Genomic DNA, 27,466 nt, shown 5'->3' on the forward strand with positions numbered 1-27,466 from the left:
AAACAATGAACATACACAAAAAATGTTGAGAATATTTTTAATGAAGTTGTACATACAGATAATTACATCAGATCTTTAAATAAACGCTTTAAATGTACAGCTGGTTTTTCTCATCTAAAGAAACTTCAAGTCTTAAATCTAAATTCTAAAACACTCTTTGTACAGATTAATAGAAATTGAGACTAAACAGGCATTTTCAAGTATTATCCTCTTATGCCTTAGTTTTTCATTTTCATTGTTTTTCCTTACAGTTATAAAAACTGTTTATACATTTTCAAAAACAAAAACAAAAAAAACCCCTGAACTAAATGGATTTTTTATATGCATTTACATCCATCTCAGGATTAGCTTACTTCACGGTAGCAACTCTCAAAGTATCAACGTGATAAACAGACCTTAGTGAGAAGAGTCACCTATTTCTGGACATCCTGGATTAAGTTAGAGTAGTTTGTTTTCTTGTGAATCGCTACAGTATCCATCAAGACTGTAGAGAAACGTGCTAAAGTATTAGACAAGTTGATGTGTGAAAACTGTCTTGATGTTGGTCTAACGAGCTTGTTGGCATTGTAAAATTTTAGTGCCAGTGTATCAGACTGCAAATAAGCCCAATCCTGGCCTAAAATGCAACATCCATTTCAAAAACATAAATCCTGAACTGTGCATGTCTGAAAAGAAGAAAAAGAAACAGACCACAGTGGTCTGTTTTCTTGGCACTTTAAAGTTACTTTTTAAGTGACAAAAAAAAAACTTCATAACCAAATTTTGTTTCCTCAAACACTAATGAACTCTTAAACAGTCTGCTATCAGTGACCCACTTCAGTCAAGTTAAAAAATGGAAATACAGACTAGATTTGCTTTGGGGGTCTAACTGATGCAAACGAAATGTATGTGTGGTGCTGTCATCTCTTTATTTATTTTTATTTTTTAAATAGATAACAATCCCTTATCTTAACATGTGAAAGAATTAATCTGCTATAGTGAGCTCTTCCTATTTTGGAAAGCAAAATCTTCTTTAAGCAGATATGTTTCGACTCGGCATGAATGCATTGACCTCTTGCTGTTTCACACATTAAGTGTGAATTTTCCTCATGTCATACTTGGTGATAGCCAATGTTTTACTTCACAAAGTGCACATCTACTGAGAAGGAGAATCATGTTGAATAAACCTTCTGTGTGCGAAGAAACAAGAGGTTGTGTTAGAAGCTCAGAACACACACTGTAATGTGTGTATCACACAGAGCAGAGGGTGCTCATCTGCTGCACTTTTCCCAGGTCTGTCAGAAGCTGTTTGATGCGGCACTTGACCTGTGGGAGTCGGGCCAGGGGATCAGGGGGCTCCAATTCTCCTGTGAAGTCCAACCAACTCTCGAGCACTATACAGATAGGGAGAAAAAGAATGAAACCTTTACAAATTATCGAAAATAGGTATCTTTGCTTGGGTGATTTTTATGGCAAAAGCAAGTCAAATGTTTCACAAAGGATAAAAATATTAGCCATCACAACTCACAAGCAAGTCTTTTAACTTCAACTTAATAAGCTCATGATGGCATTCTTCTGGGACACCACAGAAAAGATTTCAACCAGCCCTGGTCATGTGGCATTAAGTATAATTTTGATTCGATAACGGAACTTCCCATATTTCTCCCCCTTACCATCAAGCTCTTTCTCAATGAGGTCCATACGGCCAGACAGCTGGTTCTGAACATCCTCTATGTGTGTAAGCAGGTTCATCTGCCACTGCAGACAGTTCCTGGCCTGCTCCTTGGAGACCAGATTGCTGTCATTCACACAGCCAGTCAGAGCAATGGCACTGCTCACCTGCACAAACCATAAACATCACAGATTTCAAACTCCATATCCTTTCACGTACTGACCCTATCCAGATCTGAAATTTAATGGTCCCTTGGTTACCTCTTCTTCCTTTAGGTTAAACTGAGAGGCTGTTTGCATCCCCTGCTCATCCCTTGTGTGTTCGAGGCCTGTACCGGGAGGTTTCTGGTAGCTGTGTTCGCTGGTAATATACGTTTCAGGGTTTGAGTTCAGGTTGAGGTGCTCTTTAAAATGTAGACAGTCTGGAATGCCACCCATAGGTTGGTCCTCATCAGAGTTCACCCAAGACCGGGACCACAAGTGCAAACTTGGGTTATGTTTGTTTCTGAGAAAATGTTAAAAGCATATTAGGTATGCACAATAAATATTGCATGATATTTAATGTGCATCTGGTCAGTAAAGCCGGTTCTGTCATCAGCGGCAAATCTCTACACGTGCGTGCTTTCACGTGAAGCAGCATTTACTACACAGAGCCGTTGTTCACTGACAAGCTGCGCAAAACCACGATCATATTTTGTGCTGCTTGTCAGTGAACAACGGTCTCTCATCATGCATCCCTAAAGCATATTTTTGTTCCAACATCTTTTCTTCTACAGTAATAAATCAGATGATCCATTTAAAACCTGACAGCTTTGGAAAACAGGCCTAAAAACTCAACTCAACCAATGCACAACCATTGTTATACGAAACAAATTCAATTAAAAATTGGCTGGGCAGTATGGCCAGAAATATTATCATATTTTTTCCCCTGTTATGCAATATCAATATTCATCACGATATTAATTTACTCATTATACGCATTAATTAATGAGAAAAGAAATGCTTTCAACATCCTTGTTAGACCTTATGAATTAATGTAAAAATAACAAATAAATCCATTTAATTTTTTTTTTTCCCCATAAATTCTGTTTTCCACTTTACTTTTTTTTCTGGAATCTATGGTTTATTTAATACAAAAATACTGAAAATGGTTGGATAAAAAAAAAAAAAAAATCTTGGTTGAATGATATTCCTTAAAAATAGTAATATTAAGAACATTTTGGGATACAATAGTAATATACTGTATTTCTGTGTTTCCAAACTTTTATTTTGGGAGTTTGTCATTTTGACAAACTCGATTTTGAATTTCAGTGTGCATTTTTAGGTTTTCTCAGATGAAATGGTGAAAAAGCTTGTGAAGTGAACTCTCAGTAAAGCTCTCAGATGCTTGAAACACTGAGTGTTGTGTGTGTTTGCACTGACTGGCTGTTGCCGTGTTTATTTCTGCTGTTATAGGATGTTAGATTAATCCTCATGGAGTAAAAATGTCCACATCTTCTCATCATTATTAACAAATCTTATCACGATCTGGGTAAGATAGAATGTATCGTCCTGCCCTAGCTTAACCCATCTTTCACAACAATTCCTTTGGAAAATTTTCATAATAGTGAATGTTTTTTTTCCCCACAATGTCATCTAATTTAAATAATTTGGTAGGCTTTAAGAAAGGCAAAGCGTCTCTTACTGTAAAATATCCATCTTCAGCTGAAGGCCATGGAGCAAATTTTTAACACTGTAAACATCAGCCAGCAGCTGGTGAGTGGACACGATCTTCTTGGCATTCTGATGCGAGTAGTTCTCCGTGAGGAAGGACAGGCCATACATGTGGCCCTTCTGTAGCCAGTCTTTATCATGGCGGTATTTAGCACTCCACCTCTGACCTGAAAAAAAAAAAAAAAAAACCGTTTATTAATAACCCTGGAGCAATTTCAGTTTTATATTTACATACTCTTAATTTGCATTTAAGAAACTGATATTTGACATCTTCAGTAAGCTGGAGAAAGTTGAAGATAAGGCTACAAAATCCTGCTGACCCTTTGTGCACGGTATTGTTGCACAGTAGTTACCTGGAGGGTCTCTGCAGATGTAACATATGTAGTGATCGGGGATGCTGTCCTCCAAAAGCCCCATACACACACTATGCTGCCAGCACATACACTCCTCACACTGCACAGAGAGAGATATGTCATCAGAAAAATATCAGAATTTTTTTGCAATTCTTCAGACAACAGATTCAAAACAAAGACACCATAAACCAGCACATATAAGATGTTTCTTGCATAAAACTTTGTGTTTACAGACAGAATATAAACTACTTTCAAAGCTTTTCAGGTGGTATTTACTAAGAGTAATCCTACCTGAATCATGAAGCCGTTTTCTTCATCCATCTCACAGATGCAGCGAACAATTTCATTGGCACCATCATCATCCTCATACTGGAAGTCCTCCATAGTGATCGAGTCTAGATCCTGGTTATACTCATCTCCACTGAAAAGCAAACTCTCAGTGGTCGAGTCTTCCAGGAAGTCGATGTCTGACAGGTCTGAGACAGGAAAAGTAGGACATGAAATGAGGCTCAACATCACAGCACATCACTGATACCACATTCATGTTGACTTCTATCTATTAGCTACAGAACATCACATTTAATGGCTGAAATGATAACATTATTGGAAAGTAGCTACAAAAGACTGCAAATCAATGAGAGGACTCACTCTCCCCGGTGAGGTCGACAGACAGTATGGCACGAGGGTACTGGAAGGTGCTGTGCTTGAAGGCACCAGAGGAAGAACGATGTATTGGGGAAGACAGTCTATCCAAATAAGCCAATGACATCTCATCCAGGTCTGAATAACCTTTGCACAAAGGTGAGAACAATATGACCCTCTCATCTCATAGAGGAACATTTACAGGCAACTCATTATGAACTGAAACAGATGCCTAAAGTGAAATGTGGCACTTTAAGACAAAGTTAAAATTAAAACATTATAAAAGACATTGTAGTTGTTTTTTTAACTCACAGATGTGAGATTTTAAGTACTTCTATAACTTGTAAGTAAAAAGACCTCTGAAACTGAGGCAACCTCAAAACGTATCTTACAGTGCAGCTTTGATTTCTTCTTCTTTTTTTTCTTTTTCTTCTGTTTAATTCGGAAAAGGTCTTTCTCTTTCCTTCTGTCTTTATCCCTCTTTTTCACTACAAGCAGAGAAAGAAATACAAGATATGATGAGAACTTCTTGGTTTAAGAATGTGAAATTGAGGTTAAAAAAAGTTCAGTAAACTCACCAAACAACTGACATTTATCCTCCAGTTTGAATTTCCGCTCTGTCTTTATACAAAGCCCTGAAGACAAAATAAACATCCATAAGATAAAAGGTTAAATAACATGGAGACTCCATTTATCATCTTTACAATCTGCAGAAATAGCTCACCATCTAGGTGCTTATCCTTCTTGATAATCTTATCATGGAGATTATCAAACGTAGGAGGTGGAAGAGAGACCTCTGTACTGTCTGAACTTACAGAGGCAGAAGAACGTTTCTTCTTACAGAACTTAGGAGGCCTCACACAGCCAGAGCTGTCCATTTGAAGCATGAAGCCCTGAGAGGACAGAGCTAAGCCCCCAAACAGAAAACCAGAATTCAGTTACTGTGTAACTGTTAATTCATTAGCCATTTGATTGAAAAGACCCTGACAAATAACAACCTACAAGAAGAAGTAGAGGCGGTCCTGCGTCTCTTGTTATCTGGCATATCAGACAAGGTGCTCGTAGGCATGGAAGCAGATGTGGCCCTGGTGCGGCCAACCCTCTCTGGTGAGCAGACTTCACTGTCCATTTCTTTCTCAGTGTTATGATAGTACTTCAGGTGGTAGTCCAGCAGCTTTGCTTTCCGGAATGCTTTAGAGCAGCCAGGGACTTTACACTTAAATTTATTATGGTCCAAGTCTATTAAAGACTCATTGGGAGCAGTGGGATCATCAGACCTTTTGGTGTTTATAACTGGAAAGGAAGGGGAAAGCCTTTGTTAGATACCACTATATATTAAAATGATAAAATAAAACAAAAAATACTGTATATATATATAGTGGAAGACAAGTGAAGATCCATACTTGGCTCTCTGGCGTGTTTGTTGGCTTTAGGAGTCCTGGAAGGAACTTTCTGAACTGGAGCTGAACATAAAATGAGAAAACAATACATAGTATTTACATATCACAAAAGCCCCACAGCAACACCATAACAATCATTATCATTACGCAGTCTATGGTTGATATTTTTCATATATCCTGGCATGTGACTTTGCTGTTTACTATATCAATGACACAAAGTGCCCTGCAAAAGATTCAAGTGTCATGGAGAAACATAATAAAGACATTCACTTCTATAGTTGCATGGCAAACCTACCTGTCACTACAGAAGGTGAGTTCCCTTCAAGAGTTGTTTGATTACTGGATAACATGTCAGTCATCTTGTCCTTCTCAGTGACTGGTGACTGAGTAATGCTAGTGGGAGGAGCTGTGGATGGACTTCCTGAAGCTGGCTTTTGAGAAGGAGCTTCTGTTTTAACTGCAGTGCTGCTGTCTTCACCTAAAAAAAAAAAAAAAAAAAAAACATTAACATGCATAATTTACACAGATCAGGTATTGATAATCATACAATTTCAAAATGCACTATTCTAGAGTGGTGCTACCGGCATGCATGTACACTACCTTTCAAAAGTGTTGGGTCAGTAAGATTTTTCTATTTCTACTGACAATTTTTATTTCAAAGATTTTTTTTTTTTTAAACTTTTTATTCAAAGAGTCTTGAAAAATTCTGACAGTTTCCAAAAAATATCAACTGTTTTCAACATTGATGATAATAATAATAATAAGATAAGAAGTTTCTTAAGCACCAAATCAGCATATAAGAATGGTTTCTGAAGGATCATGTGACACTAAAGACTGGAGTAAGGGTTGCTTAAAATTCAGCTTTGCAATCAAAGAATTTAATTACTTTCTAAAATGTATTAAAATAGAGAAGTTAATTCACTATATTACAGATTTTACTTGATGAGAATTTGAGACTTCTAAAAAAAACATTTAAAAATCATACCGACCCCAGACCTTTGAACAGTAATTTCTGAATGCTTCACAATGGCATAAGCTCTGCTTATGCAAGTTAGTCTCTCTCACCAGCTTTTTGAGAGTCATCTGGAGGAGGGTGAGTGCTGGAATCCCTCATGTGTGGTGAAGAGGGATAAGCCTGGTCAGAGCTGGTTGCTAGACGCTGGGATCGTCTCCTTTTCTGGGGGGAGTTGGTAGGGGCTATGCAGAAACAGACATGCATATTATTTTCACTTCTATTTAATGAAATATCAAGTTTGTTGTAACTGCTGAGAGTTGACAATACATTAACACTACCTACCAGTGTGTGAACTGTCTGGGAGGGTGTGTGCCGAACTGGGTGAAGGACTGGGTTCGGGGACTGCGGTTGTGTTCTGATTGCTAGTGGTGGACTCTCCTGAGTCATGTTTGAGTCTTCTTGAGCGAGACTTGCACAGGGATGGGCTAGAGAGGAGTGCTGGAGTTTTTTGAAAACTGACGGACTGGGATCTCTCATCATCAGGACTAGCCTCTGCACCTGACACTTTCTGATGGGTGGAGAAGTAAACATGACACAGTGTGTCTACGAAAGTGATCATCAAGTTGATAATAGTATGTCAGTTTCATCTATACCTGCGGTGATGTCACTGGAAGCTCTTTTGACTCTGCTTTGCATTCAGACTCAGAGTCAGCACATCCTGATGATTAGATAGGAGAAATCACACACAAAACATCATAGTAATTATGCACTGCTGAATTAACATCACAGTTTATTTAGAAAATATAGAGGCCATGATGATTCTGACTATTAAAGATGAATATAGAAGAGTGGATCTCTTTGTCCAATATTTAAAAGGACCTATGATGTTTACCTGCCCCCTTGCTAAGACGTTTCCTTTTACTGCTGCACAAGTTGCCTTGTCTTTTTCTCCGCCTCTTTGCTGTAGCTGGTTCAAGCTCCTCAGCAGCTGGCTTACTGTCCTCCTCTTCTGAGTCCAGTTCTGCTGTATAAAGCAAGAAACGGACATAAGTGCTGATTTAAGATCAGTCTCCATCCAAATGACAAAGGTTTATGAAAAATATATAACTGAACACAGATCAGTAGACAAGAACTTCACCCTAAAACATCCAGAAATTCACTGGGCAAGAAAAGTCCTAACCAATCACATACCAAGTTTCTCTGATTCGCTATCATCATCATCATCTTCGTCATCATCATCAAGCTCTTCATCTGAGCGCTGTTCCCTCCTGTCTTCTCGGTCTTTGTTGCTGTTGGCGCTGGTACGTGGTCTGTTCCCTCCTTTATTCTTGGCTGCAGCTGAAGCAGCCTTCACCAGAGCGATCCAGTCCTGCTTGAACAGAAACCAATACACTATCAGTCACATCTGACATAGACGGGTCACAAACACACCTCTGACCATGGCTAACATGCAAAACAAACAAACAAAAAAACTTAAAGCTATTAATAAAGTAGTAAAGGTAACTGAGGTGGTAGAATAAAGTGATTGAGCATCCCTGAGCTGCCTGACTGGCACAAAGACGCAGCTGTAAGCTGTGTCGACCAGCTGCTTGTGTCTTCAAATAATATTCAGGATTGACCCCATGCATTTTACCTTCTGAAAGAGAGGAAGAGGTAAAGGACAATACTATAGAGGGCCACACTGAAATACACAATTAACTATAAAGCATGCTCAAAAATGATCAAGCTGTGAAAAACAAATCTATTAAACTTCAGGAGAACCTATTTGTTAAAAAAAAAAAAAAAAAAAGTAAAGAAAGGAACTGATGAGGACTCTGTAAAGTCACTTCAATAAACTTACTTGTCCTTTTGCATCTTCTGGCATGGACTTGATATGGATTCTTTTCACGCAGCGAATGACTCCATCATAAAATTGTACAGTGTAAGTTCCTAAAGTATAAAGAAAAAAACAGCAAATACATTCAAGTCTTTAGATTAGATTCAAATAAATTTTAAAGTTTATGTTTAGCCTGTAGATGCATTTGGCTAAATCATATCCTTTCCAAAATAGCATTTGAGAACACTTTTTCTTATGCAAAGAAAGCCAGACTCACTTTAACTGAAGGATTTTTTGCACACTGACAGAAAAATTATATTTCTGTCCTGAAGGATGAGAAAGGTGATCTTACCTTCCTTGTTGATCCTTTCAATCTTGGCAGGGTAGTAGCGGCAATCTGTCCATCGGGCAAGCACCTCCTCACCATCTCTCAATTCCTAAAGATGAAATAAAAACAAAATAGACATGCAATTAATTAGAGTTAACAAAACCCAGACTAATTCAACCAAGTCTGTTTTGAAGATGGTTAGAACAGAATAAACTGTGATGAACACACCATAAACCTCTGTTAATTTCACAGAGCACTTGCCAAGCTGATTATAGTAGTTTAGTAATCACGCCGGTAAGTTAAAATACTAGTTCAAATTAAATTCAAGAAAACCACAGAAGCCTCAATTGTATTTATAGATTCTTAACTATATTTAATCTATTTCATTACTATACATCAGAAAGGAAAGCTTTCTTTAAACATACTACAGTTCAAAAGTTTGGGGTCAGTAAGTTTTTTTTTTTTTTTGAAATCAGTAGATTTTTTTGAAAGATGTTTTGAAGTCAGTAAGATCCTTTATGAAATTTCTATTCAACAAAGAATCCTGAAAGATTATGCCAGTGTCTCCACAAAACTATTAAGCATCAAAACAGTTTTCAACACTGATAGCAATAAGAAGTGTTTCTTAAGCAGCTTTGCCACCACCGATTACAATTTGAAATATTAAAACAGAAAAGTTTATTTAAAATTTTAATAATATTTCACAATATTACCTTTTTTTTTTTGACTGAATAATAGATGAACCATAAGACAGTTCATACAAAATCTTACTGAAACCAAACTTTTGGACAGTAGTGTAAGTTTAACAACACCTCTTTTGATACAGGTCACAAAGGCCTGTGTATTTATTTATTTTATTTTTTTTAAATGGATGATTGCTTGTGGCCCAAAAAATATTAAAAGGTTTTGGCTATGTAGATGGAGGAAAAACCCAAACAATGATGGGACAAGCAGTTTGAGAGAGCCAGATCAATGTAGATTGGCAATTGAGGTATGTACTTGTCTCTGCTGGGGTAAGTCTTTTTGGTCCTCTGTGCTCTCTGTACTTCCAGGAAGCTCACGAAGACGAGATGCTCTCATCTCGCCGAGTCTCTCCTGGCAGAAATGTTTATAAGACAAAAATTAATCAATCATTCATCTCAATAATGAATGAGATTTTCTTTTATTTCATTTGAGAGGCTGAAAACATCAATAAAGTTTATTTTAGCAGCGTCATTCAACATACAGCGGGTATAGAACAGAATCACCCCCCTTTAAAATAATCACATTTTAAACTTTATTTTCTAACATGCTGGTGTTATATCTTTCACTTGGATGTTATAAGTTGTACTGAATGACAGCTGGATAAAACAAAAACTGTGTCCATCCTCATTTTAGGCTGCAAAGCAACAGAACGTGATTATTTTAAAGTGGGGTGATTCTTTTCTATACCTGCTGTATATACTCTAACAGCCAACAAAGTTCCCTGCATTACTCATGCTTTTTATGTCATCCTAGATATTTCAGACCATAAACATATCTGAAAAAGAGGAAGTACTGCAAACATACAGACACCTCCTCTTCTTTGAGACCCTCTTTGCGGAGTGCCGGTCTCTCTAATGGCCGAAGTCTGTTGCTGTCCCAGAGAATCCATTCATCGTACCGATGGCTCCAACGGTCAAAATGCACAAGCATCTTTCCTTCATCGTAATCAATCTTTTCGATACGTGAAGGGTACCTGCAAAGAAACCACTCAACATGGATCATGGATACATGAATAACAACAAAACAAAGCATAAATAAAAACACAATTTTAATAATGGCCCATTAAACAAACTATTCCTAAAGAAAGTGACACAAACAGACTAATGTTTCAGTGTAACTCTTATTTGTTTTAAATGATACCAAATTAATCAAGTGAATATTTGCAAACTGTTACACTGTTATAACACAGGGGTTTTCAATCTTTTAGATGCCCCAAATAAAATGATCCATATGCAATCACCCTAAATAATAAAAAAAAGCATCTATATAGTTTACTGTATAAAGACCAAGTTTATACTGTTAAAATTATTTGTTACTATTAAGTTGTTTCTTTTTATCTTTTTAGCACTAAACTGTTAGATCTGTTTTTATTTTTTTCACTCATTTATTTCCTTATTTTAACCAAATTTTATACATTTTATAAATTTACTTATATCTAATTGTTATTTAAATATTTGTATTAAATTTTCAGTTTTTCTCAAAAAGTTTCCACAGTCCCCCAAGCACTCCCTTGAAGTCACAGTTGGGACCACGGTTTAAAACTCCTGTTTTAGTATAACACACTAGCAGCAGTGACCGTATTGCATTTTTAAATGAACCTTCAAGACGAATTCATACCATTTTTGCAGGTAGTCCTGGGCCTCGATCCTGGTGCCAACCTCAAAAGTGATCCCTGGTCGATTTGGAGGTTTCTTGCTCATTTTGAGTATACTCTTACCAGGTCTTTCTCAAGACAAAAAAGCTCTCTCGTCCTGTGGACTGACCTATGAACGTAAAGAAATGATCTATGAGTCTGTGAACTATATTGCATGGACAAATGCTTCACATATTATTTATACCAACTTTATATTAAAACAGACAAACATTTGATTATTTAATCCTGCATTGCATTTGCATATAGGTAGTATTTGTAAATGCAACAATACACATGCACGGTTTCATTCAAGCTGACTAAGGAACATATGCTCAACTAATTTACCAGCTTGCAAAATCTACCCTAAACCAGGCCTTTAACCAACCTACTGTATTCTGATACCCTCCGATCAGGAACACTAAGATATTTTCCTAACGTGTGCACACTCTAACGTGTCTCGAAGTAGCACTATTACATGCAAACAACAGGAATCAAGTAAATACATTATAGTTTATGGAAAGGCGTTCAGACAGGACAGTGGCTAACTGAGCTAACCAGCTACTGTACTCCACTTATGACAGACTAACGCACAAATTCAACCGCTATGTCAAAAACTGGATTATTCTATAAGGAAAACTTAACCTTCTAAAGAACCCAGAAGCAAATTTAATAGTGGAAACACATAAAAATATAAAGAGAGGTTAGCTGACTGTTTTCACTGGATTATCATAGTTTGCTAATGCTAGGTACTGGCTAACGAGTTTCTCAAATTTCATGCAGTATAAATGCAATTGTCAAGCCTTTTCTTAAAAGGCTACTAAACCCGTGAGCATAAACAATACACCTCATCATTTTAAAAATGAAACTTCAAGTCAAACCTCTCATTGTGCAGTTAGCACAGCAGAGCTAGCCAACCAGCTAATGCTGTACCAGCTGACTAGCTAAACCGTTCCGAGGGGATAAAACTATGTGCAAAAAAAAAAAAGAGAGAGAAAAAAATGACAGCCCAGTTTTTATCTTTGTTAAAACGACTCGAAGAATGACAGTTGCTTTCTGATGACCGCTACACGCGTGACACATAGATTTACCTTTGCAAATTCATTGAGAGAATAGCAATTAATTCCTATAGTGCATTGTTTTCACTCCAGCTCTGTTACTTTTACCCAAACTGGACGTGCGCGCGCACGCACGCGACGCACAAAATGCCTAAAAAGGCACGAGCGCTGCAGACTGACACGTGACCTTTTAGCAGAAGCTTTGTGTGTTGTTTTTGTTGTTGTAAAAGAGACAGAGACCATTTATTTCAGCTCGAAATCGACCGTCTCTGCTATAGTGCCAAATGTCGTATTTGTGTCAGATCCTCTGCTGTGTGACTGTGCAATTCCTTTAAATTATTCACATGAACTGAAAGGGAGCAAGTGTATTCTGATATAGTTTGCATGAATTGGTCAAAATGTTCAAGCGCTAAACATATAGATGGCTCTCTTATTAAAATAAAAATGCAGTTGTGTTGAATCAAAAACAGTTTTCAGTGTGCCCTCTTTTCGCTCTTGTGTTGTATGGTGGTGAATTATAAGTAAAGATGTGATAAGATGACCCCACCATTATTATTTTCTTTTGACCATAGATAGGACCAAATATCAACTATATACACAACTACACACATTTGTGAACACATTGTTTTTTAATTTTAAAAACTGTTGTTTAAAACATTTAATATATTTATTCTACATTAATGACAAATCTTTATATGCTTTTTAAGAAAGATATTAAAAGTCATTTATACATTCTGTAAAAGTATACACATGGGTTTCTTGCCACAGGTTTAAGTAATGTTAAAATAGTGTTATGAGATAGCATTCTATTAAATGGAATGTTTCTATTTATCTTCCTTAATAACACATTAGCTGAAGCATCATCATCCGGCCCATCCTTTCTGAAGGAGGGCATCTTCTCCCTTCTTACACTTTAAATATTGCACAGCCTTTACCATTTTGCAGTTAAGACTCATGGATAAACTGAAGGACACATGAACCTCTGTCGCCATCTGCAGCTCAGCAGCTTTATTTATTTATTTAATCATGATAATGATATATATGTTTGAAACTTTAAGAAATATTGTATTCCATTATAAAATTTCAAAACATGAACAAGGCTACAATAAAATAAAACATTTAAAGATTATAATGTATTGCTTTTTACAATTTTTTTTTTTTTTCAAATTGTTCAAATTCAAGTTGATAACAAAAAATTGAACTAAAATTCTTTTTTCCAAGGCATGGCATAACAAGCGAGGTAAGGATAATTATTTGGCGCTGTCTATTTAAAAATAGCCAGCCTCTTTACACAATCTCCATCCACCATCATTCAGATTTTACTTTCAGCACAAACAGCACATCACTTCTAGATAAAATCTCATTTTCTTTTTATATGCAATGCACATTTCTTAAAATTAAGGCTGAAATGTGTTTTAATGTCACTATTGACGAGGATTGTATGATCTTTGAATAATATCGGTCTTTAAATGCAAGATATTTAAAGTGTACCTAAAGTACTGTATACTTGCACTAGCTCCACTTAAGCAAAATCAAATATACTTCAGTATATCTTTATTTGGACTCCAGAACCACTTCTGCACAATTAAAGTGCATTAAGTACAAAATTATTTGTTCCAATTTAGCAGACTTTAAGTATACCAGTTTAGTATACTAAATGTACAATTGCATGGCATTTTCATTAAGTACATAAAAATGTAAATTTACTTGTAGCATGCTTAGCATGAAATAAATGTATATTTCTTTTTCAGTAGGGTTAATACATTGAAACACAATCATACAGTTAAAAAAATATTTAAGAAACACAGCAGTGTAACAATTAAGAATGCATTATCAAATTTATTAAAATAAGTATTAAAGTGATGCTTTCTTCACATGTAACATACTAACATAATAGTTGTGAATTTAGCGACCCATCATCCGGTTGGGCTGCATCATGGCAGTTATCAAACAAAAGGTTGTTATCTGTTCCTCCAGCCTTCACAATGTCAGACACTGTTTTGTTCCCCCTAAAATCTTTTGTCTCAACAATCTGTCAAAAAAAAACAAATAAAAAAAAAATTGGCTGACCAAAATGATGAAGTTAAGTGGAATTGAGAGGGGATTTTATTAAATAATTTCTTATTTTAAAAACATAGACTTTTATGTGCACATACACAAGGATAAAATACTGTCCCCATATCTTTACGCTATATCAGAGTTGCAAAAATACTTGCCTTCCAGTTACTGCTCATATGACGGTCAGCCACAACAACAGTCTGGGATGAGATGCCATAGCCGTCACCTTTATGGACCAGCCATTTAATTCCATCTTCTAGAGTAACTCTAAAAGAAAGAGCAGCAGACGAAGTCCATAAGATTCAAAACACTCACTCCCCTAAATATACAAATGTGATGTATTCACCATGATACATATACCACAAAATAAAATGACAAAACTTGATTTTACCTGACTCCAGAGTGGCTAAGTTTGCCTAATTGCCTAATTGCCAAACCCATCTTCTTACATGGTTCGTGGCTTTTTATAATATCACTATTTTATGATAACTGTTTTATTTTATAATAACACTGGATTTTGCAGCATGAATCAGACAGGAATCACTTATGACACTCATTTATATTTACGGAGCTGCACATTGACTGTCATTAAAGTGACTATAGTGTGCCACCTAACCACAGAATAAAGGTCAGTATCACACAAAAAGTTTAGTGGAGGCTTGTCTCACTAAATGAGACCCTGAAAGAGGCGTATATCAAATGCATCACTACACACTCAGCATAACCAGCGACCAATTTACATATTAGTCTGTACACATTTCTCCCCTTATTAACGCTTAAAATGAGCAAGTTGGAATGGATAGGGCGCTTGAAAAACATGGTAAAGAAGAGTCCTTTATATTCAAATTTCATTATCGGTTTTGTGATGCTTGCACTTGAGCAACTTGTGGAGATAGACTTTGCATGCCCTTGCAATCCAAAGCTGAATCTGCTGTTTTCAGCTGCATATTTTGTAGTTCCAGCTCTGTTCTCCTTCGCACTTTTGTTTTATATCCAAAGCTCACAAATCAGCAATTATTCAAGCTGTTTGCACTGTGCTTTAGTTTGTCTCACTCCGGCCGTTCTCTGGATCATGCTGCTGTTCTTTGATGGACAATATTTTGCCTGTGCAAAGACTTCATGGGAAGGACTGACGGTTCACACGGATATAACTGCTTCAACTACATGGTGTCAGCCTTTAATCACACCTGACAACACCACAGAAAAGCAAATGGTATTTTTTAGCTATCGAAATAATTCCCAGGTAAGCATGATTATGAAATCAATTATCAAATATGTTGTGTGTGTGTTCCTAAATATTTTTTCTAAGTTTATAATTTTTCCCCTGTCCATGTTTTCATGTACTCTTTTAAACATGAATGTACTTCTTCAGATAGTGGGACTGTGCATACTGCTCCTGTTCTCGCTGCCTCTGGTTTGGATGGGCATAAGGAAATGGCAATACACACCAACAAGAACCAAAGAACTTGATAATGAACAAATCGAAATGGTGGATTTGAGCCCTTCACCCCCTCCTGACAGTACTTCTACAATTGTGGATCACAGTAGAGATGATTTTTAACAGTTTAAAATAAAACAGCAGAAGGCATGTCAATATTTTCATAGTGATTTTAAGACATTTTTTCATGTTCACAAACCTCATGTTTAAAATTCATAGTCTTCATGCATTAAATATAATGGTATAAATTAATGTAAAAAGTATTTTTTTATTTAAATTTATATACTGTGACATCACTGACATATGGTGTTTTTGCAATAGAAATAATCAGCTTTGTGTTAATCACGTCTGAACAAGTAAACTGTATTTGCCATTTTCTGATGAAAATGTGTTAGTCTGTATTGCAAGTTTTTCTTTTAGCAACTGTCATGTAGAGTAACAAACCACTTCCTGTCATTTACAACAAGATCATGTTTACTTTCAGTTTTCGCATTACTTTCACTTTGAATCATTATAGTCTTTCAGTGAAATTGCGAAATAAAAAACAACCACATTTCTAAACTCTACTCTGAGAGACAAATATTACTATTTATGAACTGGTGAGCTCTTAAACTTAAAGCAAAACACCTCCAGGCTAACACATCATACAGTTTCCTCAGAGATGAAATCCAAGAATCTGTTCTGGATTATTAAAATATAATAACTGCTTTAAACCAAGAAAATCATATGAAACATCTGATCCTGCCTTGTTATAAACACTTTAAATGGACAAATGGACCTCCCAAAAAAGGAATACTCTGTCATAATGTACTCACTCTTGTGCTGTTACAAACCTGTATGACTTTCTTTCTTCTGCAGAATGTTTTGACTGTTTTTGTCCATACAGTGAAAATCAGTGGGGTCCAAAACAACTCTGAACACATTACCGTTCACTGTATGAAAAAATAAATGTTTTGTTGTATTATTTTCAACATAGGAAAGGAGGTCTGTAACACTTTATTTTCAGGACCAATCCTTACTATTAACTAGTAGCTTATTAGAATGCATATTACTAGCATATTGGCTGTTTATTAGTACTTATTAGGCCTTATTCTTCATGACCATATTCTAGATCTTTTAACCCGACCCCATACCTAAACTAACAACTACATACTCACTTTTAATAAGCAGCAAATTAGGTGTTTATTGAGGGAAAACTCTTAGTTAATAGTGAACATGTGTTCCCTAATCTAAAGTGTTACCAGAAAGTCATACAGGTTTAGAGTGGCATTGTTGGAAATTTAGAAGCAAAGACCAGGAGACTCCTGGGGATCTTCAGCAGGCTTCTTTGTTGAGAATGTGATGTGTGGTGCTGCAGTCATCAAAAGTCTAACTAAGGCAATGATATATTGTATTTTATATACATTTATGGGCAGTGCTTAGAAATGGAGACAAAGCACCTGAGTGACGACCTTAAACAAATCATGCAAATCAAGTATTCAGGAGAGGTATAGCAACCTGCCCCATTTCACCAGTCCTAATCTAATCAGCATAATTATTCAAAGACTGGGGCAGGGACAGAGCCTCAGTAATCAATCTCAGTAATCAGGCTTGTGTGACTTACAATAAAGAGAACAGAAACTGGCAGGAACCTCTTGCTACAAAATTTGTTTAAAAGAATCGTTAATCTGATGTCATCATCTTTACCATAAATGTTGAATAAAATGTATTTTACCATCGTTTTTCATGTCATGCTGACAAATTAACAAACTCAGTCAATCAATAGAAGAAATATTTAGGGCATTACATCTAACACTTAACGTGTTGTGTTACATGTTCCTTCTGTCTAGTTATCTTAGCATGTTACATGTTATTTCTATCTTAGTATGTTACATGTTCTAGCGAGTTGCTAGTTACTCAAATTGTAGTATTATGCCTCTCATCTAAAGTGCTATCCAAGTGCCCGCTGTACAGTCTTTTGAAACTGTTTCAGGAAGTCAGATCTCTCAAATCACAACCACAGAGCTTATAAAGAGTCTTACTCTTATATGACAATGTGAAATGTGTGAATTTCACTTGCATCACACAAAAGTCAGCAGCGATCACTTTCAGTTTTAGTCTGTACACCTCTTGACCTTAAGTAAGGAATGGGTGGCTCACTTGAAAGAACAGCTGAAGAAGAGTCCCTTTTATTTAAATGCAATTATTGTCTTTTTAATGGTGGGACTTCAGAAAAGAATAAGGATGGATGTATAAGGTGTCGCTACCAAGCAGCAGGAACCAAAGAACCTGAAGCTGAACAAGTGGAAATGGAGGATTCTGGTCAATGGTTAATGATCACTCATGAAAGATCTTCATTAAAGAAGAATGAATACAGAGGTGCATCTGAACAGATTTAAATAGAAAAATTTTGAACAAAGATCTTGCAATACACCACTTATTGTTTATACACTTGTTACAAACGTTAAAAAGGGGGAAATAACAATGTTTGTCACACATTCTCATCAAACTGTACCATTAAGTGCATTTGTTTCTCAGACGTTAGGATCTAATTAAAAATGAGAAAGCATATCATGTCATTCAGTGCACTGCGTTACGTAACATGGCACAGTATAAGCTGGCGTTCACTGACTTATTTTTTATGCTTTTGGACTGACTTTTGTTTTGACGTTATATTAATTATAATAATAAAAAGTACAGTACATAGCGCATGTTTTGGTTGCAGTCACCTTTAAAGGTTTCCTCAATGTTTTAGCAATACACATAACATGAGATATTTTTATTCAAAACATTGCTCCATTAATCTTTAGTGGAAAAGGTTTTGAAACTTTTGATTAAGAAACTATGGCAACTCCCTTAACAGCAGTCAAATGAAATAATAATATTTTCTCTACCCCGCTGTACCACAAAATAATCATGTCTGTTCTGTTCTCAAAATATAATCAGGTCATTTAAAAGCAGCTTTCTTTTTAAACTTTAAAATATTCCACTTTTTACATTTAAATGATAATTGTGAGTTTCATTACAAGTTACCAGATATACTACGTATATAATACAGGTAATTTTGAAATATTATACATGCTTATTTTGTCTCCATGTTCTTATTTTGTCTCCTACTGTGGAAGTCGTGGCCTAATAGTTAGAGAGTTTGACTCCTAACACTAAGGTTGTGGGTTCGAGTCTCAGACCAGCAATACCCACGACTGAGGTGCCCTTGAGCAAGGCACCAAACCCCCAACTGCTCCACAGGCGCCGCAGCATAAATGGCTGCCCACTGCTCCGGGTGTGTGTCACCATACTTGGCTGTATGTCACTTTCACTTTACTGTACAGTAAATCACAATCCTGTCACCAGCACTCCATATGTCCTGGCACTGGCGTATATTGAGGGCTTTCAAAAGGGCTATTCAGAGGACTGGAGTCCACTCCTCCAATGGAGGGCAGATAGGCATGATGCAGAATGGGTAACTGCAGAGACAGCCTGCGCTGAATGCTGTGGAAGCAACAGATGCAGTAAATAATGTGATCTGGAATTTGAGGAAAATTCTTTTCAAAACAAACTTTAAGGAAACTGCAGATTATTGCACACGTTTAAATTCCTGTTCACTGTTAAAGGATTGATAATGATATATAAACGTACTGTTCAGGGGAGTTAATGTCCTCCAGCAGATTCCTGTTATAGTTGGAGCTCTCAGGGAGAGTCAGACATTTCTCCTTGACTGAAAAGACAAAAAGAAAAACAGTCAAAACAATGTCTTGAATGATGCTAATTCTTCTGAATTCAACATTTGATAAATAACTGAATGAATACCATACAAAGTAGGACCTGGAACTCTTCAAAAAGAAAAAAAAATGCATCAGTCGAGTAAAACTATGCAATCAATCTATATTATAAATTACAAAATATTATACTAAATGTTTTATTTTTAATTACGTGACCAGATTCTGATTTGTAGTTGACAAACTTCTATTTCCTGAAAAAAAGTACTGAAAAGGTATTTAAAAATTCTCTAAACAAACAAACTTGGATGATAGACCTTAGTCAGGTTAGACGTCATATTGAACGTGAATGAAAATGAGACTGTGGTGGATAGACTGAAGTCTTTACAATGGTGCACAGTGGGTAAAGGTCCTAAATCATATTATTTTTACAACTCACAAAACTGTTTTATGGAGCTTCTGTCTATTGAAAGTTTTTTTTTTCTTTAAGAAACATGTTTCGTCAGTCAGCGTGTTGTTAAACAGAACAATCCATTGAACGCACCATCATTTTATCCTCACAGCCTTGTTTTCATTCCTGTCAAAAATTAAACATGGCGCAGTTTGATGATAGGGAAAGGTTTCATGTTAACTTTTTAATAGTTCTCACAAATAAATAAACAAATACATTTAAAAATAAAATGGGATTTGTGTGTATAATGCTTTTTGAAAATCATGAGACACCAAAGTGTTGTGCATTCATGTGAAGTGCCTTAAACCATCAGCCCTTAAATACTGTGTTTGCTGCATTTACACAGAGGTGCTCACAACCATTCTTCTACCTGCTTTGTGCACAAAACTTCTGATGATGACATTCTCCACAACATGAGGGCTCAGTTCATGCAGTTGCCTGGTCAAATCCTCCAGCTCAGAATCCAGCTGCAGGAAATCACAATAAATTAAAACAGCAGCAACAACATGGGTGTCATCCTTCTTGATTGTGTAATTGCTATCTGAAAAAAAAAATTGTCACAATGTACTATATGCAAGTTCTTGTAAGTCACTGTAACCACCAGACGTCCCCCTTGCATATTGTGTCCATATAAACAGAGTCTAACTGTGAATAATCCAGTGTTGGGCAATGTTACTTTTAAAAGTAATGCATTAGAATATTGTGTTATTTCATAAAAAAGTAACTAATTGCGTTACTTATTTGCTTTTTATGGAAAGTAATGTGTGATGCTACTTTTGTATTACTTTTTCTCATTTGCTTGTATGATTGCACTGGATCATCGAAGGTCAGCAGCAAGGACATTAGTTAATAAAATGGGAATAAATACAAAAAAGTATATTTGTGTTAACATATTTAATTATTGCAGGTTTGGAACTGGAACAATACTATATATATTTTGGTGTTATATTGTTCTGTTGTTATTAGATTCTTCTTGCCTGGCTTGAATGTTCAAATCCGATGTGGTTATAAATCAAGTGTCTACGACGTAAGTAAATGTACTTGCAAAAAGCTTCTCACTTCATTAATGTGCCATATGAGGTGTAAGTTTTCTGACTGTATAATGTCCAGACTAGACGAGATGTTCTGTGTCATGTCAGTCACACAGCCAGATGCTCCTGTGTTCATCTCGTCATTGTATTGTCCAGTCTCCTTTTCTAATTCACTATGCCATTGTGTGAGGTGGAACCTCCTTGACAAGAATGCAGGATCAGGACCCATCCTTATTATAATAATCTGCAGGTTTATAAATATGTAATTAAATGAAAATATGTTATACAAATTATATACAAATATTAAAAAATATATAATTTCTTAAGAAATCTCTACATGTTTGGATAACATTTCAGTTAATATGCACCTCATACCTTTGGAATAAACACCATACAAAGAGTGCTACAGCAGCATGTGATGATCACAAGGGTCACAATGCAGAACTGCACATTTGGCCGATCCTGCCACAGCATGGATGCACATGTACCAGTCAGAATCACTGGGACTGACACAAACACACTGAATCGGATACTCCTGCTGTCATTTACGGCAGGGATGTTCATGTGGCGTGTGATCCAGGCCAGGAAACAGGTACTCAGCTGGATAGGAGACATGGACATGTGCAAAAACATTCGGTTCATTTACCATCTGTTTCATTATTGCTACAGTATATAACTGACCACTGTTTGACATGTTTTTAATCTAATCTCATACCAGGATTATCCCCTTATAAACATAGAATGCAGTCATCCAGAAACCAATGTATGTGTTTTCACATCGCTCTGAAAAGGGCTGAATAAAAAAATCTTGCCCATGAGGATCAGCCTAAAAACAAAAAGAGAAAAATACTGAGACAGAAATCAACCCAGGCTCACTGGAAGTACATAAATCTGTCTATATTTCTAAAAAAAACCCTGCAAAATTATCAATGAATAAAGGCTTATTTTTATGTGGTTCCTTGCAAAATACTATGTTATGATCTCACATATTCAGACTCTTTCCTTTTTATGTTGCAAAGAGGAAAGACATTGCAAAGATTTGGAGTAAATGATAGATAGAGGATCTCTTTATGAATTCTTGTATTGCTTTAAGAGCTTTCTAATATTCTTGGCTCCATGAGCGATTTGGAAAATGTGTTTTTGTTGTTACTCACCACTATATGATGCTCCTTCACTGTTCTTCTCAAAGGATCCAAAATTTGCAGACAAATTAATAAACTCAGGTCAATCAACAAAAGAAACATAACCAGGAGAACCGGCCCATAGTTCTTTGTGGCCTGAGGAAGTCCAAAAAAGACAGGAAGGACACACTGTAACACTTAATAACAGAAATGAATTATTTTCAAAAAATATTTTTTTTAATAGTAAGAAGAACAAATACTAAATCTTTCTCACCTTTTTTTCCATGCTATGTTTTTTGAATAATGAATGAATTGTCCATGTTTTTGCAAACATGGCTCCAAAAGCTGCTGTACATCCAATAGATAAACATGATATTTGCACCTATGAAAAATGCCACAGATCATACATATACATATAATCCCATAGCAGAATCTCAATATAAATATCACCTGCTTCTAAGGCTAGATAAAAGTGCTATCCGAATAACAACTGTAACAATATTCTTACTGCATAAGTACTTACAGAGCAAGAAACGTCAAATACTCTATTGGAAACATAAGACCCATCTAGTCCCATGAAGAAAATGGAGGAATAAGACAACACAGCGCCAACAATAATCAAAGAGTTCATAAAAGGTCTTGACATGCTAATGGCCCTGTGAATGACAAAATAGAATAGAATACAACAGATCTATAATCATGGTTTAAAAGAAATGCTTTTAGCGCTGTTGAACAAAAGACTTAATAAATACACATTCAAGATCATTAACCAAACACTCAACTTACCAATGATTGCGGTGTTTCACACTGAAGACCAGGAAACTACAAGCTGTAAAAACTCCTAAGAAATTTAGAAACGCCACAATACCGTAGAGAAATAAATTGATTCGTTTCCTGTGAGGGTACACATGGGTTCGGTCCTTTGTGGGTTTATCCCCTGTAGAAGGCAAATGCATGTTTTTTTATATATAGCAGATACTGAATGTTTCACTAGAATTTTAGATTTTTTACACACTTTCACAGGTACATTTTCAGCATGCGAGTCAGACATATCCTGCACACATTCCTCATCAGGTCTGCTGAAATACATATCAGACATATTTTCTATAAGAGTCTTACTTTGAAATCTGATTGGACTGATGAACTCTAGTTCGTCTGTAACGGCACTATATTTTTGAATATTGACAGCCGTTCCATCTATGGAGGGAAAAAAAACTGCTGTCAAGAATAATAAAAAGACATTGTAAAGAAAGCTAGGAAGCCTCAAATAAGTTGTACTGTACCTTGGCACTGAGCAAACAAAACATTGGCCATTCTTTCACCATTTTGGAACATAATGTGACCCTGCATAACAATTTTTAGCAATATTAAATTCAAATGTGTAATGTTAAATTTAAATATAAAAAGAACCAGAAATATGTATATGAGTCAATGACAATTTGTATTTTTTTAATTTATTTTTTTGGTCTGGATGTGTTGAGAATTAAATTCAAATGTATCACAAATGCATTTTTCTAATGTAATTTTTATGACAAACATGTATATAATTTCTAAATAATAAAAAAAAAAAAAGAGACTTCTGGGGGTTTTAGATAAAAATGTAAAAAAAAATCCTGAAATTCCTTAAAGAATGTTGACAATCTTCTATTATTTCTATAAATAAATTAAGCAGTGAAGCATTTTGTTTTAAAATATTAATACTCTTCTCAAGAAATTGACATAAAATTTGTTAATGATCTTCTCCTCTTTATCATATCAGACATCTTTATTTGTCATGGACCCACATGTAACAGACATATGTAAGTAAATATCAAAAAAAAAAAAAGTATTCACTAATTGTAATGTGTTTGTAATGTTTATAAGTAATGTTTGAAATGTCTAAAAGATAGATAAATAGATAACATTTTATACATATTGTGTATGTTTTCATAATTGCTGTTTTTTGTCCACTATTTCTCAAGCAGAATTTTGAAACTTTGTACACACTGTCACACCAAAGAAGTTGATCTTTTCCATGGCCTCCAGGATCATCTGTCCCACTTCTTGCTCAGAGACAGTAAAGTTGCGATGGATGCTGTATCTCTCTCTGTACCTCACAGTCTCCATGACTCTCGTTAAAACTTTGGCAATTACCCAAGTGCCATCATAAGCAAAGCCATGAAACTTGCTGGCACCCAGATGCTTCAGCTGTCGTCTTTCGTCATACTCTTTCTCATACTCCTGAGGTGTCTAAGTAGAATAAGTATAGATATGAAAACAAACAAAACTACTCCAATAAAACATTGCTCATTTTGCTCATGACAATGAAAGATGATGATGCAGTCAAATGCAAACATACCCTGCCAGAGATCCCTCTGATGTTTCTGGTGCTAAGAGTCTCAATATCTGCACTGATGGATCCCTCTATGGCAGTCAGTATGTTTACTGCTGTGCAGTTTGTGTACTCAGTGTCAGTCCACCAGCTGGATTGGGTCCAGCCCGGCAGAATCCACTGGTACTTTTGGCCATACATGCTGAGTTTATACACCTGTGACACAAAAGCATGTTTATGGTCTATGTTGTATTAAGGTGTGGTGCTAACTGCAGCGCTAAAATGCTTACTCATTTACATGTTTTGGCCTATGAAAAAAATCATCCCTGCAGCACTCTGTAATCTAAAGAACATTTTCCCACAGTAAAGTACCTTTTGTGCAATGGAAAGGTTCTATGGATGTTAATGGTTCTTCAAGAAACCATCAGTGCCAATTAAAGAATACGTGTGTGGCTGGGACATACTTACACAGCAGAAGACTTCAGCAGCTAAGCTCACATCAAAATGAGCTATCACTATTCTCACATCATTGTCCTGTTAAAAAAAAATGGTCAAGGATGATAAATATCTACAGATAAATATACATTATGCACTGTGATCTGCGGATGTGCATTATAAAAACAACTTTCAGCTTTCATGCAACTCTGTAGTGATGCACTTTATATAAATAAACCTTGAAAAGTTCTTTATTGATTTATGGAATGTGTGTGAGGAAACCAGACCATTGTATACATGCCTTCAGTTTTTTCACACTATCACAAGGGGCTTCAAAGAAGCTCTCTGCCTCTGCAAGCTGGATGTTAGCCGCCTCCAGATGTCTGCTTAAGTCTCTTTGTATCTTTTTGAGAGAAGGTGAGTTTTCAGTTCACATTCTATCAAGCTCCATATACTTAATCGTATTGTCACTAATTAATTTGGATTACCACTGTGAACCTCTGCTCACGCTGAGTCAGTGTACCAACTCTACTCCATCCATACTGCCTGAGAAACCTCACCAGCGCCACATTAACTGCACTGTCTGATGGCACAGTACGGAAAAAGTTTGGAAATCTTCTTTTGTTGGCCAGTGAAGGTGCGGTTACTGCAAATGACAGCTGAGAAATGCAGAAATAGTTGCATTAGTTGTGAAAACAAATAAAACCTTGAGTTGACCAATACAAATGTCATGGAAGTGGCAATAATCATTCTGATTGATTGAGCACCTGCACAAGGTTCCAACCTTCGAGAGACTGGGCTAGGATAGATGTCACTGATGAACACACCCCTCCAAAGATCATGACAGGTTTGGGGCCATTGAATATGGTGTCAAAAAATGCTTTGAGTGCTTTGCCGTTATCACACTAAACAGAGAATCACACAGCAACAGTGAGCAACATGTAGTGTTGTTTTATTTGTTGTATTTTTTTTTTTTTGGGGGGGGGGGTGATTTACCACAGTACTGATCGAACAGAGGAAATGTGGTACCATGTGATTACCATGTACAATATGCTTAACAATACAAATATGAAATAAAAGGTTACCATGCTTATTCCATTAACAGACAAACTCGTATTATATATGCCATTAGATCACTGTTACTCAAAAAGGTTAAGAAATTTTGCAAAGATAGCAGAAAATACAACTTAGTTTGTAATGTATTTAGTTTAGTCTCTATGAGACTAAAAAATTAGGAAAAAAATATATAAATAAACAGAGAGACTTTTAAGCATTAGCATTAGCAACATTGGTTGGTTAGGGCTCATTCATTTATAAACAACTGCTATAGTGTGACACTGCCACAGTAAAGCCTGTATGATGCTCACCAGGGATAAAGATTTAAAAAGGTCCTTCGTTCATCTTCGGAACACAAATTGCAGTTAAGATATTTTTGATGAAATCCAAGAGCTTTCTGACCCTGCATAGACAGCAATGCAACTGCAACGTTCCCAGGCCCAGCAAGGTAGTAAGGACATTGTTAAAATAGTGCATGTGACATCAGTGGTTCAAATGCAATTTTATGAAGCTCCGAGAATACTTTTTGTGCGCACAGAGTACACAAAAATAACAATCAGAATGGCGGCTCCTGCGTCATCTGCACCACAGGCATGTGTCGTGGTATTCTCGTGAATGCGTGGCAAAAACTGATACGGAAGAGAAGAAATTGTTGAATAAAGTTGTTATTTTTGTTTTCTCTGTGCACAAAAGGTATTCTTGTAGCTTCATAAAATACAACTGAACCACTGATGTCACATGGATTATTTTAACGATGTCCATACTACGTTATCAGACCTTGAACGTGGTAGTTCCCTTGCTGTCTATGCAGGGTCAGAAAGCTCTCGGAATTCATCGAAAATATCTTAATTTATGTTCTGAAGATTAACAAAGGTCTTACGGGTTTAGAACGACATGAGGGTGAGTAATTAAAGACAGAATTTTCATTTTTGGGTGAACTATCCCTTTAACTCCAGATAAATGGTCCAAAATGATCTCTGAGACATTTGAGCTGTTTTTAAATGCACTGATACAGTAAAACTGCTTGTTATCTGAGAGAATTTAAAGAGATTTTGTGTTACCTCTGAGTCTGTGAGGTGAAACTGAAGCTCGTAGTTGCCTAAAGGAGACGGCTGCTCACTCAAATGATGCAGTGCTAGCTCAACAGCAGGAAGCACCTCTGCCGTAATGTTGCCCCTCCCTGGATCTCCGCTGAGTGGCATAATCCATAAAACTGGCAGCTTATGTCGCACCAGGCAATAGTATGATGGCATTTGAGTCAGTTCCCAAAAAGTGAGAACATTCAACAAGCTCCACCAGTATTCCATCTCCAAGAGTAAAATCAGGCCTGTGCTTGAAAAGTAAGCATCAGTCAAACAAACTTATGCTGCCATGTGTGCAGCCCTGAGTCTTTAAGCATTTTCTAAAGCCTCATCTGTTGTCACCTGGAAAGACTCTAGTCCTCAACCATCCAAAGGGATAAAGAGATAAGGACTAACTGCGGACATCTGCTGCTGTGCACTAAATCCTCAGAAAGACGAGGAAATGCCATCACACAAATCTGCCCACTTGCAGTTTGGACCTTTTTTTCTGTGAACA

At 36.3% G+C, this 27,466-nt stretch overlaps 2 protein-coding genes across 7 annotated transcripts; both read right to left on the minus strand.

Annotated features, from left to right (window-relative positions):
* Nucleotides 1-21: 21 nt before the first annotated feature.
* phf20l1 (PHD finger protein 20 like 1) lies at nt 22-12,470 on the minus strand. 6 transcript variants are annotated; one of them, XM_042772748.1, is made up of 24 exons: nt 12,323-12,470; nt 11,219-11,364; nt 10,412-10,574; nt 9,857-9,952; nt 8,882-8,966; nt 8,554-8,642; nt 7,905-8,085; nt 7,606-7,737; nt 7,367-7,431; nt 7,056-7,281; nt 6,824-6,955; nt 6,054-6,236; nt 5,762-5,821; nt 5,361-5,651; nt 5,083-5,265; nt 4,937-4,993; nt 4,751-4,846; nt 4,365-4,505; nt 4,008-4,192; nt 3,717-3,816; nt 3,335-3,530; nt 1,912-2,155; nt 1,653-1,818; nt 22-1,373 (listed from the first exon to the last, which is right to left on the minus strand). In XM_042772748.1, exons 2-24 carry the CDS (start codon nt 11,299-11,301, stop codon nt 1,231-1,233), a joined length of 3,297 nt encoding a protein of 1,098 aa, XP_042628682.1. In that variant the 5' UTR covers nt 11,302-11,364; nt 12,323-12,470; the 3' UTR covers nt 22-1,230. The 6 variants fall into 6 exon arrangements, with proteins under 6 accessions (XP_042628682.1, XP_042628680.1, XP_042628681.1 ...); XM_042772746.1 differs by having other exon boundaries at nt 7,905-8,082; nt 10,406-10,574; XM_042772747.1 differs by having other exon boundaries at nt 7,606-7,734; nt 10,406-10,574.
* Nucleotides 12,471-18,987: 6,517 nt separating this feature from the next.
* LOC109105322 (gamma-aminobutyric acid type B receptor subunit 2) lies at nt 18,988-27,262 on the minus strand. Its single transcript, XM_042773351.1, has 19 exons — nt 26,950-27,262; nt 25,600-25,737; nt 25,321-25,491; nt 25,134-25,235; nt 24,866-24,931; nt 24,425-24,613; nt 24,073-24,315; nt 23,370-23,430; nt 23,206-23,283; nt 22,873-23,023; nt 22,610-22,742; nt 22,361-22,468; nt 22,120-22,242; nt 21,681-21,791; nt 21,341-21,565; nt 20,994-21,209; nt 20,305-20,401; nt 19,404-19,482; nt 18,988-19,256 (listed from the first exon to the last, which is right to left on the minus strand). Exons 1-19 carry the CDS (start codon nt 27,193-27,195, stop codon nt 19,112-19,114), a joined length of 2,682 nt encoding a protein of 893 aa, XP_042629285.1. The 5' UTR covers nt 27,196-27,262; the 3' UTR covers nt 18,988-19,111.
* Nucleotides 27,263-27,466: the final 204 nt, after the last annotated feature.

Source organism: Cyprinus carpio, chromosome A16 (genome assembly GCF_018340385.1).
Source record: "Cyprinus carpio isolate SPL01 chromosome A16, ASM1834038v1, whole genome shotgun sequence".
Lineage (NCBI taxonomy): Eukaryota > Metazoa > Chordata > Actinopteri > Cypriniformes > Cyprinidae > Cyprinus > Cyprinus carpio.

Bases quoted from the DNA above. Each gene is read 5' to 3' on its own strand.
- phf20l1 (XM_042772744.1), bottom strand. From the start codon at position 11,301: ATGAGCAAGAAACCTCCAAATCGACCAGGGATCACTTTTGAGGTTGGC. The intron at 8,086-8,553 runs GTAAGTTTATTG...TTTCTGTTCAAG, and splicing joins CAGAAGATGCAAAAGGACAA to CAGGACTGGATCGCTCTGGT. The intron at 4,506-4,750 runs GTAAGATACGTT...CTTTGTGCAAAG, and splicing joins GAAGAAATCAAAGCTGCACT to GTTATTCAGACCTGGATGAG.
- LOC109105322 (XM_042773351.1), bottom strand. From the start codon at position 27,195: ATGGAATACTGGTGGAGCTTGTTGAATGTTCTCACTTTTTGGGAACTG. The intron at 23,431-24,072 runs GTGTGTACAAAG...ATTGTTATGCAG, and splicing joins TCAACTTCTTTGGTGTGACA to GGTCACATTATGTTCCAAAA. The intron at 23,284-23,369 runs GTACAGTACAAC...TTCCCTCCATAG, and splicing joins TTTGTTTGCTCAGTGCCAAG to ATGGAACGGCTGTCAATATT.